The 15,707-nt window shown below is 44.4% G+C and overlaps 1 protein-coding gene across 1 annotated transcript in view; it reads right to left on the reverse strand.

Moving 5' to 3' along the window:
* cntn4 (contactin 4) overlaps window positions 1-15,707 on the reverse strand; it is a gene marked incomplete at its 5' end in the record, with an annotated part of 153,140 nt that overhangs the window by 103,255 nt on the left and 34,178 nt on the right. Inside the window, one exon of the mRNA XM_083660815.1 lies at window positions 10,630-10,805. Coding sequence (XP_083516941.1) covers window positions 10,630-10,805 — 176 coding nt within the window. The remainder of the gene's footprint in view (window positions 1-10,629; window positions 10,806-15,707) is intronic.

Consider the following 15,707-nt stretch of genomic DNA (forward strand, 5'->3'; position numbering starts at 1 on the left):
TTTCTGAATCTCCCTTTATTTGCTTCTGAAATTGAAAAGGCTGAAATCTGAAGGACAGACCATAATGCCTTCGCTTACTTCAGCGACACACACGAGGCAATCTCACTTGTAGGTGTCTTTCTGGTGTCGACTGTCTAATATCTCAAATGTGATTCATCAAAGTGTGGAAAAATACGTACAGGATTAGACTCCTCATAACATGTAAATCCACTCGTTTGATTTATGTACTTGTTTGTCCCTGCTCCTTACTGGGGAAAACAACACGGCGTCTACGCACTAGAATAATTGAGCATCTGAGTGCGGTCCATAGATGGGATGACAAATCACCTGTCTAGTGTCATTTTTCGTCTGCAAATCACTGTCCCACTAAATGATATTTTCTGGGCTGTGAAAGAGTCGCCTAACATTGCAGAGGTGGTGACCCTGATGTAAAAATGCTTCAGATGTACTGTCTGAACATCTGAATTTAAGCAGGTGAAGCCTTATAAATAGTGTAGGATCCTATCTGGCTTTCTTGCTAGGTAATCTAACCGTTATTTATACCTTGTTCTATTATGTTGAAATGTATTGCTATTTTGTCGTTGTTTTTGAGGGGAGCGGTGGCTGTCTGCTTATCTCTGTATTGTCACTCAAAGGAGATTAATGTTGCAACAAGCCTAATTGACTTAGCGGTTGTCAGTAGGCTTTATCTGTGGCTGCTGTTGCTCATCAGAGAGCATTGATGAAAGCCTGTAGCTGAAACCTTATGTCTTTTTATTTACTGGCTTTATCTCCTGTGCATTTTTGGTTTTGACATCATTTTTATCATTAATAAATTGAGCTACTTTGGTTGTACGTTGGTCCAATCTGTTTGGCAGTATGCAAACCATTTTCCTATTTCCAGCCAAATTTATAATCTTGGAAATACCACCTGGCAGTTAGGAGACTCTTCATTTCACCCGGGCTGAGATGGTCTGCAAGTGAGGAACAGTCTGAATTTGTTTTCCGTAAATCAATCACGGCTTGAATTTATGTGTAAAAAAAAGAGATCCGCGTAGACTTTTAAGTCTTGTTGGTACAATCTGGCAAGAACAAAGGCTTTTGAGTGGCCCGACCACTTACTTTCATCTGAAGGTACGATAGAAGGTTAGATAAAAGCAGCCAAACCTCCCCAAAAATATGAGCCTGTAGAGAACAAAGTGGACAACAGCAAAACATCTAAGGTACTGAATTCATCCCAAAAAAAAATCCTTTTTGGCATTATTTTAGGTTGAGATCAAAGCTGTTTGATGAGTGAAGTGGCAATGCCTACTTCAATAAAGCCAATGATTGTCCCTGACCAGATCTGCAGATGTGGTCTGGCCTCCTGCTGAAAGTAGGCAGCCATAGTGGTCAAACCTGACCCTCCCTCCCTCCCTGATCCACCCACTCTCAGCATCCCAAAAAGGAGAGCAAAAGAAGCATTGTTGCAGAAAAAGGCTCAAGGAGAGCATCATTTACAATATGGCACAGCCAATGCCTTCAGATCTAGGGGCATACACGGGGGGCTTGACCAAAGGCATGCTTTTGTGAGCACACAGCTGTGTGCAGGTTCACTGTGACTTCAAAAGGAAAGCATGAAAGCAATCTCAAATGACATACCCATTGAATTTGTCACAACAAGGAACGGCAGTTGGCCATTAACGGCCCATTCAAATTTGCATTAAAAAAAAATCCCAAATTGTGCTAATGTTTTCTGCACTACTGTATGTGCACTTAACTTACACGATAGCTTCAACGAAAACAAAAACACAAGTACAACTTAACAGGATGCAGACAAACCCGTCTTTATTTTGTCACATGCATTAATGCATGCATTCATCACCATCACTGGTCAGGCGACGGTCTTCTTGCATGTTTTTAGTTGGGGGGGGGGGGGGTTCTTATCGAGGTTACATGGAGGAAACCTCAAGTGAGCATGGGTAGAACATGCAAACTCCACACAGAAAGGCCCTTTTTTTTTACGAGATAACCCACCTGGGCACTACTAGTCACTGAAGGCATGTCCCCCATGCCTTTGGTGCCTGTTGGCTGTTGCCCCCAGTGCCAACGGTGACCCTTCTTGCTGTGAGGCGACAGCGCCACCATGGATGGCACCCAGTGTAATGTTCAAAAGAAAGCAGCTAACAGTGATTAATAAGCCCGGGATAAGTAAATGTGATGCCCCATCTAAAGCCATTAGCATCAATTATTGTAAACCTGGGCTGACATTACAAACAATGATCCAGATTAGCCTGATGATCACATCCCAGGCATATGAGCATTCCAAATGCCAGCACGACTTATCATACTTCAACAAGCCCGTCCAACCGTAACCCTGAGATTCATTACAACCTGATGCGCTTTGTCTTCCAGTATGGTGCAATCATGTTGCCGTTACCCGACTTTGCACATCCGACAGTCTCCATGGAAGGTAATTCCTTCGGATTATGTTATCATTTGACCTTTGACCTTTGATTTTATGTAGCGAATATCACAGCAACAAATCCCCCCCCCCCATCCCAAAAAAAAGAAAAAAGAAAAAGAAGAGGAGATAAGCAGTAAAGTAGAATGTCATACCACGTTACTGTGGCTCCTCCTACTGTATGTGATATCTTGATAGTGTACCACAGATCAAAAAAAAAGTAAAAGCTAGAGTACACCCATTAGCTATTTACACCTCATTAACTAAGTCAATATACTCACTCCACATTATCACAACAGCTGAGAGGAGTCTAGAGGATTTATTTGCATTTAAATTAGGTATTCATGTTTCCCCTCAAGGCCTTAATGCCTACTCTAGTGACTCCAGGAACCCCCCCGCAATGCTTAGCAAAATATGGGCTTGTCAGACACTGAAGACACTGTAAAAGTAATGTTAACGCAATATGAGCTACATCACAAAATATGATATGCGTTTGTGAGGCAAACTCTTATTTCCAAGAAACACAAAAGTGAAAAGTCTTCTCTCTCCGACCCGGACCTCGTTGACACACTCGGTGCAACGCACGGGGCATGGCTGCGACGCCGCGTCGTATCGAGAGTATCTCCGCACTAAATAACCCCTTCATTATATTCCAAGCACAGGCTCCCCAGTGTAAGAGGCCCACGCGGTGTGACTCCGCTATCGAATGCACCGCCTGTTCATCGGGGTGAATTACGGGTGTACATCTTTTACATAATCACTGATATGGAATCAATAGACATACTCATCAAGGGCAGCGAGTATTGAGTGAGAGCGCCCACTGCCCATCAGTTACACTGGCCTCAGGAGGTAAACAGCCACACAGCGCTCTCAAGTAGTAGCATCATCCATTCAAAGTTTGCGAGATGGTGAAGAGGGATGCTGAATTATTTGGAGCCCTGCCAAACTCAAAGGTTAACCTTGAAGGCCTCGTGGACCACGCAGACGATTCATATTTCATTTCATACATATAACATGTGATCTGTACATAATGCCGTTGTACTTGTGGCTGGTTATACTGCAGTTGCTGTACTCTGCTGCAAAAGGGGTCGAGTCTCTTACTCTGCCCATCACAAAGTAAAAGTGAATACTTGAGATGATACAAGTCATAAAACCGCATACATGCTTTTTTAATAAGTGGATGGGGCATTGGGTGTAGCAGATCCCACTCCACAGCATGTGCACACACAGCTTCAAATTCAGCAAGAGTAGCTGCGGTTTGCGTTGTTTTTAGGAATAAATATGAAAGCCATGCATATTAAGCGTATTATTATGTCAAAAGATTAGCGCGCACAATTTCATATTTACATTTAAATGGAAATGTGTGTATTTGTGGGGGAGAGAAGAAGAAGAAAACGAACATGATTGTCTAAATGAAGCTACACCATTATCATGCTGTGCCAATGCATAGTGACTTCAACAACACCAATAATGCGTTTGAGAAAGATTACTCGCCAGGAACAAGATTAACACATCACTGATGCCTACTTAATTAAAGAGGCAGAAATCCCTCACACCCAGAACTAAATGACTCAATTAGGATGCAGAGCATGTTGCAGTGCACTCGCAAACAATGGTATGACTCCCAATAACTCCCCATCTCTATTACAATTATAGAAATTTCACTATCAATGCAACTCAAAAATTACATTTCATTCTTTTTTTTTCAGGATAATCTTTTGGACATTAGGTCTTTACTTGATAGGTGAAAGTAGAGAGAGAGAGACAGGAAGCTATGGGAGAGATGACAGCAAATTACCACATTCGAACCTGGTTCGCTGTGGGAAGGACTAAAAGCAAATTTATACTGACTGCGGAGTGTCCGGTGTCCGCGGTGTTCACGGCAAGACCGTTCTCTCCGCAGAGGAACATCCTTTTATGGTAAATACGGTATCAGTGCAGTGTCTGCAGAGAGCGGAGAATCCCCCTCCAGGCTCTCGTTGTGTTTTTAGCGAGAATGCAAATGTCACATCAGTTCTTCCGTGTGTGATCCTGATTTATATCGGCGAATAATCAATCCTAGTGCAATTGTAGGCTATTTTCAGTTTGTTTTTAGCAAGTAAGTTTGTTGTCTTCTTGTTTTTGTGCTTTGCATTACATTTTTTCGATCTCAAATCGTTTTTATTGACGTAGTAAATTGTAGGCTATTCACTCTAAAATGGGCTCCCTCATGACTGAGCGAAAAGGATCATGTTGCTCCCTCACTCATGTGGCGATGCTCAAACCCGTTCATTTTGCACTGATTTCGCCGGTCACTTGGTCAGTTTGTGGAGGCTTCTTCCCTATACAAACCATAGCAAACATTAGCCGATCATAGCCTCGGAATTGACTGCACGAGCTCGCGGCGTGCTCTGCGGAGTTACATTTTTTGAGAGGAGCGCGGAGCTCCGTGCAGTCCCTCCGCAGAGCTTGTGCGGAGCGCCGTGCTCGCCGCACAGAGCCTCCGCTCCGCGAAAACCGGACACTCCGCAGTTAGTATAAATTAAGCTTAAGCCTACGCGCTCCAATAGGAAAACATGGCTTAGGCGCCAGAGGGTTAAAAACATGCTGAGCTCTCAATGTTGTTGAGGACACTCATCTTTTGCATCATTTGTTGAAAGTAATACATTATTAAGGTCATGAATGAAAACACAACCCAGCATATTCAAGCAAATGTATTCATGATGATGTAGCTAAATTTGAAAGCCCCTTTAAAATTTCGAACATTTTATTTGATTCAGTCCTTTCACATACAATCGTTGGTAACCCTTAAGAAAAACAAATGTTTATAAGCCTTAGGTGGCGTTCACACACAACGCGCTCATTTGAGCTGCCAGCGTCTTTCTGCAATCCATTCTCTATGTAAGGACACGCTAAGCGCGCTCCTCTTTCAAGGAATGCACCTGCCATTTTAAATGCTGGTAGCGTCTAGTTTTTTTGGCGGAGCGCTCTGGGCGTTTTAAGCTGAAAAAAGTTGAACATTTGGAGGAAAAGCGCGCTGCTCGTCTTTTCCACTTCTCCTACCTCTTCTCCTCCCAGAGGGATCTTCAACCTCCGCTGCTCCCAGAATTGGCAATAATCTGGCTTTCATGTTCACAGTGAACAACATCAAACAGACGAAACCAGCTGGCTACCATCCGTGTGATTGTTGTGTCCTAAACTGTACTGCACGCAACTGCAGGGGAAAACAAAACAAAGCACACACGTGTGCTGGGTTTTGTGCGCAATGGAACTGCTCTCGACATGATTTCCAAAGCGTTCACACATGTCCTGTGTGAACGCTGCCTTAAGTTAACACATTATGACGCACTATACTTATATTACAAATATTTGTAAGTGAGTAGTAGGCTACATTATTACGAGGCTAATGACATTGGTTACATTTAAAACATAATTTGTACATCATTACCTACAGTATTTGTTGTACTGTATGAAGAGTCCTATACCCTTCTTGGGAACTCATAAAGTTACAATTGTTTTAAAGTAATGATGTAGGCCTGTCCATGTTTTATATTAGCCTTGATTGGTTACACATGTGTTAAACAGTTATTGTTTTCGCTGTCCATCATCTAAAGTTAACACCAGAAGGGCCAGAATTCCATAACTCCTAGAAAGGCCATAAGCAGTCACTTTGATCGCTAGATTCCAAAGGAGAACCTAAAAAATAAAATAAAAAATCAGACGGAAAAAAAGATCCCTGGGAAATTCTGTGTGGTCAATATGACTGCTTATGGCTGAAATAGGTTAAAAAAAAAACATATTTTCTTTGCCTTATGTGTAATTTATATAAAAGAACATTTTTAATTAGAATATAAAACTTTTAGAAAAGTCAGGTACCAGCAGCATTGTATTTTGTAATTCAACAAAGTTATTGCACTATGAGATTGTTGTTTTCATGCTCTTCCATATGACTCAGCTACACCAGCAGCTGTCCAGCGGCTATGATGCTACAATCATTAGACCAACTAAAAAGAAATAAGCCTGTGGAGTCAGTGATTGTGCTCAGTGCTGTAGAGGGAGTTGGTTACATGGCAGCTTCAGAAAAGGACGGTTTTCACCGAATTGTGTGAAGCTGTGGGTTACACTGTAAACAATGATCTCTGGGGGCCTTATTGCTTAATTTGAAAGTTAGCTTATTTCCTGTCAGCTATTAGCAAACACTGCAACAAGAAGTTAGCTAAAAGGCAATTTAGAATGTTTATGTTGTCAAGTTAAAACCATCTATATTTGATTCTTGCCGCAGTCTGCCAGTTCAACCTGTTCTCACTGCCAACCAGTTAAATACTGTCGTTCGGTCAGGACCCCTTGCCCTCAGTATGCTGACGAGAAATGGAAATCACCGGTCGGCTTTACCGATAATCAACCCACATTGTATCATTATCATTTCGGTAATATAAGCACATTGGCAGTGTTTACCTTCTCTCTCTGTTTTCTTCACGGATAATTCTCTGGCTGCAGAAAGTCCGCCAAGCCAGCTGCAAGTCATTAAGGCTCATTAAGGCTCGTTGGATGTGCGCATACTTAAAAAATAAAAATAAACAATAACAGCCACCCTCAGAGCAGATTCCGCGTCTCGAGCGGAACTTCCGCAGTTGTTATGACGTAAAACGCGTCACAACGGAGCGTTGGTTATGGTTAGGATCACAGAGATGGGGTTAGGTCCCTTCGGCCGATCCATTCTAGCATCAGCCTAACGTATGCAGATCTCCTGGCATCCAGTAATCTAAGAAAGCGGCGATGGCTTGGAGAAAAGTCATTGAGGAAGCTGCTGGACTAACGATAACGTTATGTTACCTGGTCAATTCTGAAAAGACGTCTTATTTTATTCCAGCGACGGCTGTTATGCCTGGGCTAATTTTAGCGGCTATGCTACTAGCTTAGGCCTGTTTGTTTATAGTAGTAAGTAACGTACAACCAGGGCGCTGGAATAAAACATACATATATTTCCAGAATTTAATTATCACTCAGTCAAACATCCTTCCTAATTTTTTCCCCAAGCCACCATGAGCGTATCCTCCGGTGCATATGATGTTACTGAGCACTAACTAATGTTAGAACACGGCTCTCTCGAATACTCGATTCTGATTGGTCAATCAACAATATTCACCGGTCATTATTTCTCGACAACCGACCGCTGCTCTGCCACACCTGGATTAATCAGTTGGTAAGAGCATTTTGTCCGCAGACGCTACTAATTAGGCCAACCAGTTGCAGCTGTGGTGTCTTGTGTGCCAATTACGAATGAAACCGCTTTGTGTTGAAAACGCTATTAAAAAATCTATTTGAATAATTATTTTTGTCAGATTATTGAATGATTTAGTTGTAGGCCGTGTTCTAAGCGGGATAATGTATACTGAGCCGGTGATTACTGGAAATAATGACCTTCAGGTGAATATTAAGCCCTCCGCTGCGCGTCAGGCTCAATCATTCACCTGTCGGTCATTATTTCCACAGTAATCACTGGCTCAGTATACATTATCCCTTAAGCCCAATTTATGCTTCGTCTGCCGACACTTTTGAAACGGTCGCCGACAGAAATGAGGACTTGAGTCGACACTTTCAAGTGTCTGCGAGCAGTGTCTGCTACCTGGTGAAATGTCTAGTGTCGCTGACTACGTCATAGTATCGCGCAAGTCTGATTGGCTATATAGTCGGCATGCGTTTGACTTCCTTGTTTTGGTTTTCACTCGATTGAAATGAATGAACGTGTCTCCGCTATTTTTATCAGCCTGTCCTTGATCTATGACTTCGTGAAAATCACAAAGAACATTGTGCATTTCCCAGAGAGAGAGAGGAGGTGAGTTGTGTGTCGTTTATATGCGGCTGCAGTCAAGTACGTTACATCTTGCCTCCGATGTGGTTTCACTGTGCGTTCCCTCTCTTCTCTTGGCTGTCAGCATTTAATAGCGTTCGAGTGTCACGTGACCGTTAAACAGAAGCGAACATTCACTGAAGTATAAATGCAACACCATGAGCGACACTTTCTTTTTCGTCTGCGACCATGTGCTGAGCGACACTTTCTAATAAGTATAAATTAAGCTTTACTTAGCCACTGAGGCAAACTTCTGAATGACACCGCGCATGGCATGCGTTAGCGTCGATTACCCCCCTGCCCCACCCTCCCCACTCTGCCCCTCTCCCTAGCTTCTCCCAGAAAGATGCATAAAAAAACAGGTCCTATCAGACTTGGGCTGGGGCTAGTTCTCCTTAAAAGCACACACACACACACACACACACACACACACACACACACACACACTCTGCCAGTTCTATCAGACTTGGATTGTGGGGGGGGGGTAGTTCTCCTGGGGGTCCACCCGCTATGCCGACCACCCGCAATGCCGACCACCCGCAATGCCGACCTTAGGTTTAGGCGTGGGGGTGGGAGAGGTTAGGTTTTGGGTTAGGGTCTGGGGGAGGTTAGGTTTAGGCATGGGGGGAGGTTAGGTTTGGCGTGGGGGTGGGAGAGGTTAGGTTTTGGGTTAGGGTCTGGGGGAGGTTAGGTTTAGGCATGGGGGGAGGTTAGGTTTGGCGTGGGGGTGGGAGAGGTTAGGTTTTGGGTTAGGGTCTGGGGGAGGTTAGGTTTAGGCATGGGGGGAGGTTAGGTTTGGCGTGGGGGTGGGAGAGGTTAGGTTTTGGGTTAGGGTCTGGGGAAGGTTAGGTTTAGGCATGGGGGGAGGTTAGGTTTGGCGTGGGGGCTGGGAGAGGTTAGGTTTTGGGTTAGGGTCTGGGGGAGGTTAGGTTTAGGCATGGGGGGAGGTTAGGTTTGGCGTGGGCGCTGGGAGAGGTTAGCTCCACCGACACGCTGCACGCCGCCTCGCTCAGCTGGTTCTGCTTGTGGGCTATCGGCATTGCGACCTGTCGGCACTGCGGCCTGTCGGCACATAGACGCGGCGCCGTTCTCCTTTGACTTTAGACCTTTCAGGCTGGTGATAAAGTCTCACAATTTTATATCTTCAAATGTCTACTTTCCGTTTCCGTTCTGACAGCTATAATTACCATTGGGCAAAGGTGCGAGTAGGCTCAAAATCTGTCCTGCATCAAAAGTTAAATTAAGCAGAAAAATAATTACCACCAAAAGGTCACTTTCTTTGCGGTAGAGAAATATGGCAGGTGCTGCTGAAACACTGGGTCCTAATCTCTGCCTGCATTTGAACTTCTCTGGTGGTGGCCGCCATTTTGCCCTCCGAGGAGAAAGAATTCATGCGTTCTGGTTCACTTAGAATTCTACACGCAAAAAAAAAGGGTGACACTCTCTAATAACACCAGTCGCCGTTTAAATTATTCTCTTGAACCCTCGCCATTCAATCATGGCGCCGAGTTAATTAAGCTATACCCAGAGTCATAAAGAAGATAGATGACACTCGGTCATACATGTGTGACAACAACTGAAGGCTGGTAAGGTCAGAGCCCAGCAATTGATGGAAGTGTCATCGCGTGACAGCGGAAATCCAGTAGCGGAATCGGATTGTCCGTGCCGAGGACCTGCCTGCCACCGGTCCGGGGGACTAAACGAGCGGCCTGAGACATATTGGCGGCCTTGTCCCCAAACGCGGGACCAATCCAATCTGAGCAGGCGATCACTCACCCACTGTTTATTGTCATCATTTATGCTTGTCCGATAACTGGCACATAGGCCCTTATTGACTTCCTCTTGCTTAAGAAGGAACATGAGGTCCAGAGGCTGTCAGTTAGACCTATCAAGGTCCACCAACCAATCTATCCTTGTGTTATATACGGGGGGGGGGGGGGGTCATTATAAAGCATTAATCTGCAAAACTGATGGTGCAAATTCATAATCTTGGGATGTTTGTCAGTTTTGCTGTTTCTTAGTTGTTGTCTGGTGGCCATTGGAAGCCATCACTAGTAGCTGTTTTGACTGCCATTCACCATATTGAAACCTCCTTTTGAGTTTTACATCAGGTTTTTGTTAGCTTCATGTTTGATCCGCAATGATTCGTGTTTCAGCCGCGATGACTCGCACCCTGCCAGAGTGAACTGCAGTCGGTGCACAGGGAGCTGCAGCTCCCCAGAGAGACGTTTCCATGTGGATCACGCTATCAAGCTATCCTAGCGTGCCACTTCCATATCTTTTGTGGCACATCCCTCTCTCTCACAGTGGAGGCTCTGAAGCCACTACAGTTTGCTCAGAGAGACAAGAGAAAAAGAGAGAAATAGCCGAGACTCACATGCAAAGGTTAGACTGGCCACTCGGCTGACAATGGTCCCGAAAGAGTTGGAGGCGAGGCACTGATACGTTCCAGCATCTTGGTCTTTGTTCAGATGGCTGATTCGGAGGTTGCCTCCAGACAGGCTGTAGTGGGAGCCAGATGTGGGACTGACCACTGTGCCGTTCAGTTTCCACCTAAAATAAATGGAGAGAAATGAACATTATGAAATTAACTCTCTTTTTTTTTTTTTGCTTTTTAATGTAATCTTAATTAATGCCCTCTAATGCACTCCAAACTGGAATGAGGAGAATGCGACTTGTGCATCCATTTGATTGTTTTTCAACAGGAAAGGAATAAAAGATGGAGAGAGGCCTGAGATCATGTGATCACACCCTGAGATCATGAGATCACACCCTGAGATCATGACATCATGCCCTCCGGCTTAGCGTTAATCTAAGCAGCAGCAAACCGTTGTGGTGCCAAAGGACTTTACGGTACTTTCCTTCCCGCCAATAGATAGCAGTGCAGGCCATCCATCTTGCCAGGCCCCAGTCAAACTGCATAAAAATGCAGCTTAATCATTATGCTGCCACAATTAAAACAAATGCCTGTAGCCTTGCCTTCACACCTTGTACATTCTAGACTCGTCCACATGATTATCATCGGTGTTAGAGGTGCTCAACGAAGGGTATAATTCACTTAAAATGGCAAAAGATTCACCAATCTCTCCACACAGATCGACCGCTTATTATAAGGAACACATTTGGGAAGAAAATCAGTCATTTCAGAAAGATGGTTTAAAGCTTCAGCTGAGGCAAAAAGAGCTTGGATATATTTATTTATTATCAGTGATGTATAGCCATCAAAGCACAAAAAAGAAGAAGAGAAAAATACTTTACAGATAAGCAGGCATGAAAGGAGCATTTTATCTCTTCTCGGGACAATGCGCATTTGATTAGGGTCCAAGGTGATTTAGCAGTTGATTATTTCTTTGGAGAGAAGTGAAATTTCCTTCTACTTTTTTCCCCCTCAGGTTCAGAGCTGGGAAAAGCACATTGCATTGTTTCATTTGGAAAAAGTAGGCAGCTTTCATATAAAAAGGGGGGGCTTTTGCTGGAGCCTTTTTGTACAGTATACAGTAGTTGAGCAAAGCTGTTTTGTGTGTACTCCTATCTTAACTCCTTGTTAAGCTCTTATGACATCACTGATGACATCAGTGATTTATGACATCATCAGTGGGACAAAAATTGAAACCGAGAACAGAGCCCACATTGCCAAATTTAGATAGATAGATAGATAACACATTTCTGAGGAAACACCGTGGTGATGTGTTATTATTGTGGTTTTGTGTTTCTATGATATAGAAACACAATCATAAAACATCATACAGTAGCATAATTATAATATAGAATAGAGCAATTTGCTGCATCTTGTTGCAGAGAATCATAATTACATGACATGCTCAGTGCTGCAGCCCTTGTGGTCAGTGGGATGTAGCACACAGTTCTGGGCCCTATACATGAGCAGTCTCTGTGTGTGGGCCCCTTCCTCTCTTGATCCATGTCTCTCACGCATCTTTTGAAATTCCAGGGCCCCCCCAGGGCCCCCCCCCCCCCCCCCCCCCACTACGACGCCCCTTCATCATAAAGTTATAAGCAACAGCTTCTTACAGCACATGAGAAAAACGATGTAAGACTGTGTATTGTTTACCCTTGGTGGACTGTAAATACACCGCATCATATTTTTGCGGGCCGGGGGGTTGCACCATTCACAATGTGTCTCCACAGACTTCTTCTTTTAATAGACACACTGTGTGTAGACACAATGGTCCTTCATGGCCCTTCTCCAGTTCAGTCAGAAGTAAGTGCGCGCTCTCAAGAGCCTTATTACCACACACAATGGAGTGGAGTCTGGGGTGGGGCACAATCTCACAGGACTACGGCGGTGATTCATTTGCAGCTGAAGTGGAACAAACAAAAATCCACATCCATATTTTACAGTCAGACTCGAGCATGAAAGACAGAATGGACATTGGTAGAAATTATGCTCCGAGCCGCGGCATCAGGCTCCAGTAGCGGCTGCCTCTGGCTGATGCATTTGTTTCTGAAGAGGCATCCCATCAAATATGAAAGCAGCCCCCATTCATGGCTGTAATTGCTCAGAGCGACCGAGCGGTACATCCATATTTAAAGGTTTTAATCGAGCGACAGCTTGAATACCAAATGCTGTGAAAGATTGCACTGACAGACGCTCAATGCTTTATTTCTGACTTTCTAAAACATCATACGAAATAGTTAATTGAGCCTGGAAAATGTTTGATGTATATTAATTATGGGGTGTCTTGTAGTGTGTAGAGGTAAAAGTATACTCGTCTACCGGCGCGGAGAGCCAGAGGTTCAATTCCCGGTAGCGGTACGTCCAGCTTGGTCGGACGTTCCTGGACACAATTGGCCGTGTTGCGGGTGGGAAGCCGGATTGAAGCCCCTCCTCTCCAGTCAGTTTTCCGACCTGAATAACTGTTGCCGTTCTACGAAAAGGTTCTAAATATGTTTGTATATTTGTACGTCATCTGATTTGCACCAAAGAACTTACATTGATAAGAAATTAAGCCAAGGCTAATAGCAGCATCATGGCTGCAGCGCTGTTGTCAAAGAAGAAGTTCGTCTTGCCTTCAATAATAATGACGAGATAGGAATGAGCACTGCCAGTTCAGCAGGCGTGGCGAGGGATGCTAGAAATAGTAATGAGAGTAAAAGTAAGTTCCAGTTAGTAAAATGAACTGTAACAATGTGGATTTTTCACATTGATTATTGCACAAATTGCAATATTTAGCAGAATTGCACATTGTTTCATTGCACAGATCAGGTAAACATGATAAAAGTGGGTTTTTGATTTGTAGATGTGGAGTAAGTCTGAGGCTATACTATTGACCGACTCAGAGAGTGTCTGACGCTCTGAGAGAGGAGTTAAGCCCAATTTATGCTTTGTCTGCCGACACTTTTGAAACGGTCGCCGACAGAAATGAGGACTTGAGTCGACCCTTTCAAGTGTCGGCGAGCAGTGTCTGCTACCTGGTGAAATGTCTAGTGTCGCTGACTACGTCACATAATGTCGCGCAAGTGTGATTGGCTATATAGACGGGCTGCGCGTGACTTCCTTGTTTTAGTTTTCGCTGAAATGAAATGAATGAACGTGTCCCCGCTATTTGTATCAGCATGTCCTTGATGTATGACTTCGTGTAAATCACAAAGAACACCGTGACCAACTTCCCAGAGAGAGAGGAGGTGATTGTGTAGTTGTGTGTTGTTATATGCGGCTGCAGTTACATGTTGCCTCCGATGTGGGTTCACTGACAGCATTCCCTCTCTTGGCTGTCGGCACTAGTTCTCTGCCTCCCTCTGTCTCTAGCGTCACGTGACCGTTGCGCCGAGGAGAGAAGCATAAATGCAGCAACATGAGCGACACTTTATTTTTCGTCTGCGACCATGTGCTGAGCGACACTTTCTAATAAGTATAAATTAAGCTTTAAAGGCAGGCAGGAATGACTTCCTGAGGACCTCTGTGGTGCATCTGGGTGGAATCAGTGCTCCTGTGCTTGACCAGCACGTCATGGAGTGGGTGGGAGACGTTGTGCAGGTGTGGAAGGTAACTTGGACTGCATCCTCTGACACTGCTGTCAGAGAGCCCAGCTCCAGCCCCACAACGTCCGTGGCCTTGCAGATCCGTTTGTCGAGTCTGATGGCGTCCGCTGCCCTCAGCCTGCTGCCCCAGCACACGAGAGCAAACAGGAACGCACTGGACACCACAGACTCATAAAACATCCTCAACATTGTCCGGCAGATGTTGAAGGACCTCAGCCTTCTCAGAAGGTAGACGGCTTCGGCCCTTCTTGTAGAGGGCTTCAGTGTTCTCTGCCCCAGTCCAGTTTATTGTCTATGTACACTCCCAGCTACTTGTAATCCTCCACAGGGTCCACACTCACCCTATGGATGAAGACAGGGGTCACCGGTGACTTAACCAAGAACTGCCGCTGTGCTTTTGTGACAAACTGAATGGCCCACGGCAACTTTTGTCACTTTATCCAACAACTTTGTTGATATCTGATATTCTAATTTAGGCGGAATGTGTGCGCTAACACTGGAAAATTGAGACAGATGCTAGACAAAATGTTAGAGGATTTCCAAATGTGTCTTCAGATGCATGATCGTGTCACCGCATATCCTCCTCCAATCGAAGTACGGCGCGGCACTGTAGATTACATCAAATACATGGAAACAAGATTATTTAATAATTCTATTTATAATGATTTATGCTAGCGAGGAGACCACAACAGCAGTTCCATTTGTTAGGCACATGCTTTATGCAATCATGTTACAACAGGCCGTGTACACAGTGGCATAATACCCGGCCATCTGGCTTATGAGGCTGGGAATGTTAGACGCTCTGTTTCTTTTCTTAACCCTTGTTTTCCATTTTGTAGGTCGCATTTTTTCATCCGTTTCATTTCAAATTATATTTACAAGCTTTTCCAAAATACAGATCGGGCCCTTTATCCCCCCCTGAGGCCAGGTTTTCTGTAGACTAAACACAAAGCTTAGCTTAGTGCTGGTGGCATCCAATCCAAACACTGCAGGTCAACCCCTCACAGTATCCAGTTGTGCGCTGTGGAATGAATGAACTTTGAACATGATTTAGCTGCTGTCTGCTCAGTGGAAGACATCTTTAGGAGGCGGCGACGACGGCGCTCAGAACCGTATAATAGAAGAGTTGTGACATCTCCATTCACTCCAATGGACCCGTTTTTTACTCTCAAGGGTTCCCGGGAAGTAAGGTTCTGGATTAAGCAGCGCTGTTGTCGAGTTGCAGCAAAATGGACAGTTTGTGATGTACTTTGAAAGGGTCCGACGTTTAAAGAATCAAATTGTATATTATCAGCTTTATTGTAGCATTCAAACGTAGTGCGAGCCTCCTTCCTGGCTATTCATTGGCTACTGAGTGACACATTTTGGACCTCCACTCGTGTCACTCTCTCTTACTAGATTGCTCTGGCAGTGCTGACAGAGACCTTGACAGCTGACTCAATTCAAAGTATTAAA

This window comes from Poromitra crassiceps (assembly GCF_964638095.1).
Source record: "Poromitra crassiceps genome assembly, chromosome: 25".
Lineage (NCBI taxonomy): Eukaryota > Metazoa > Chordata > Actinopteri > Beryciformes > Melamphaidae > Poromitra > Poromitra crassiceps.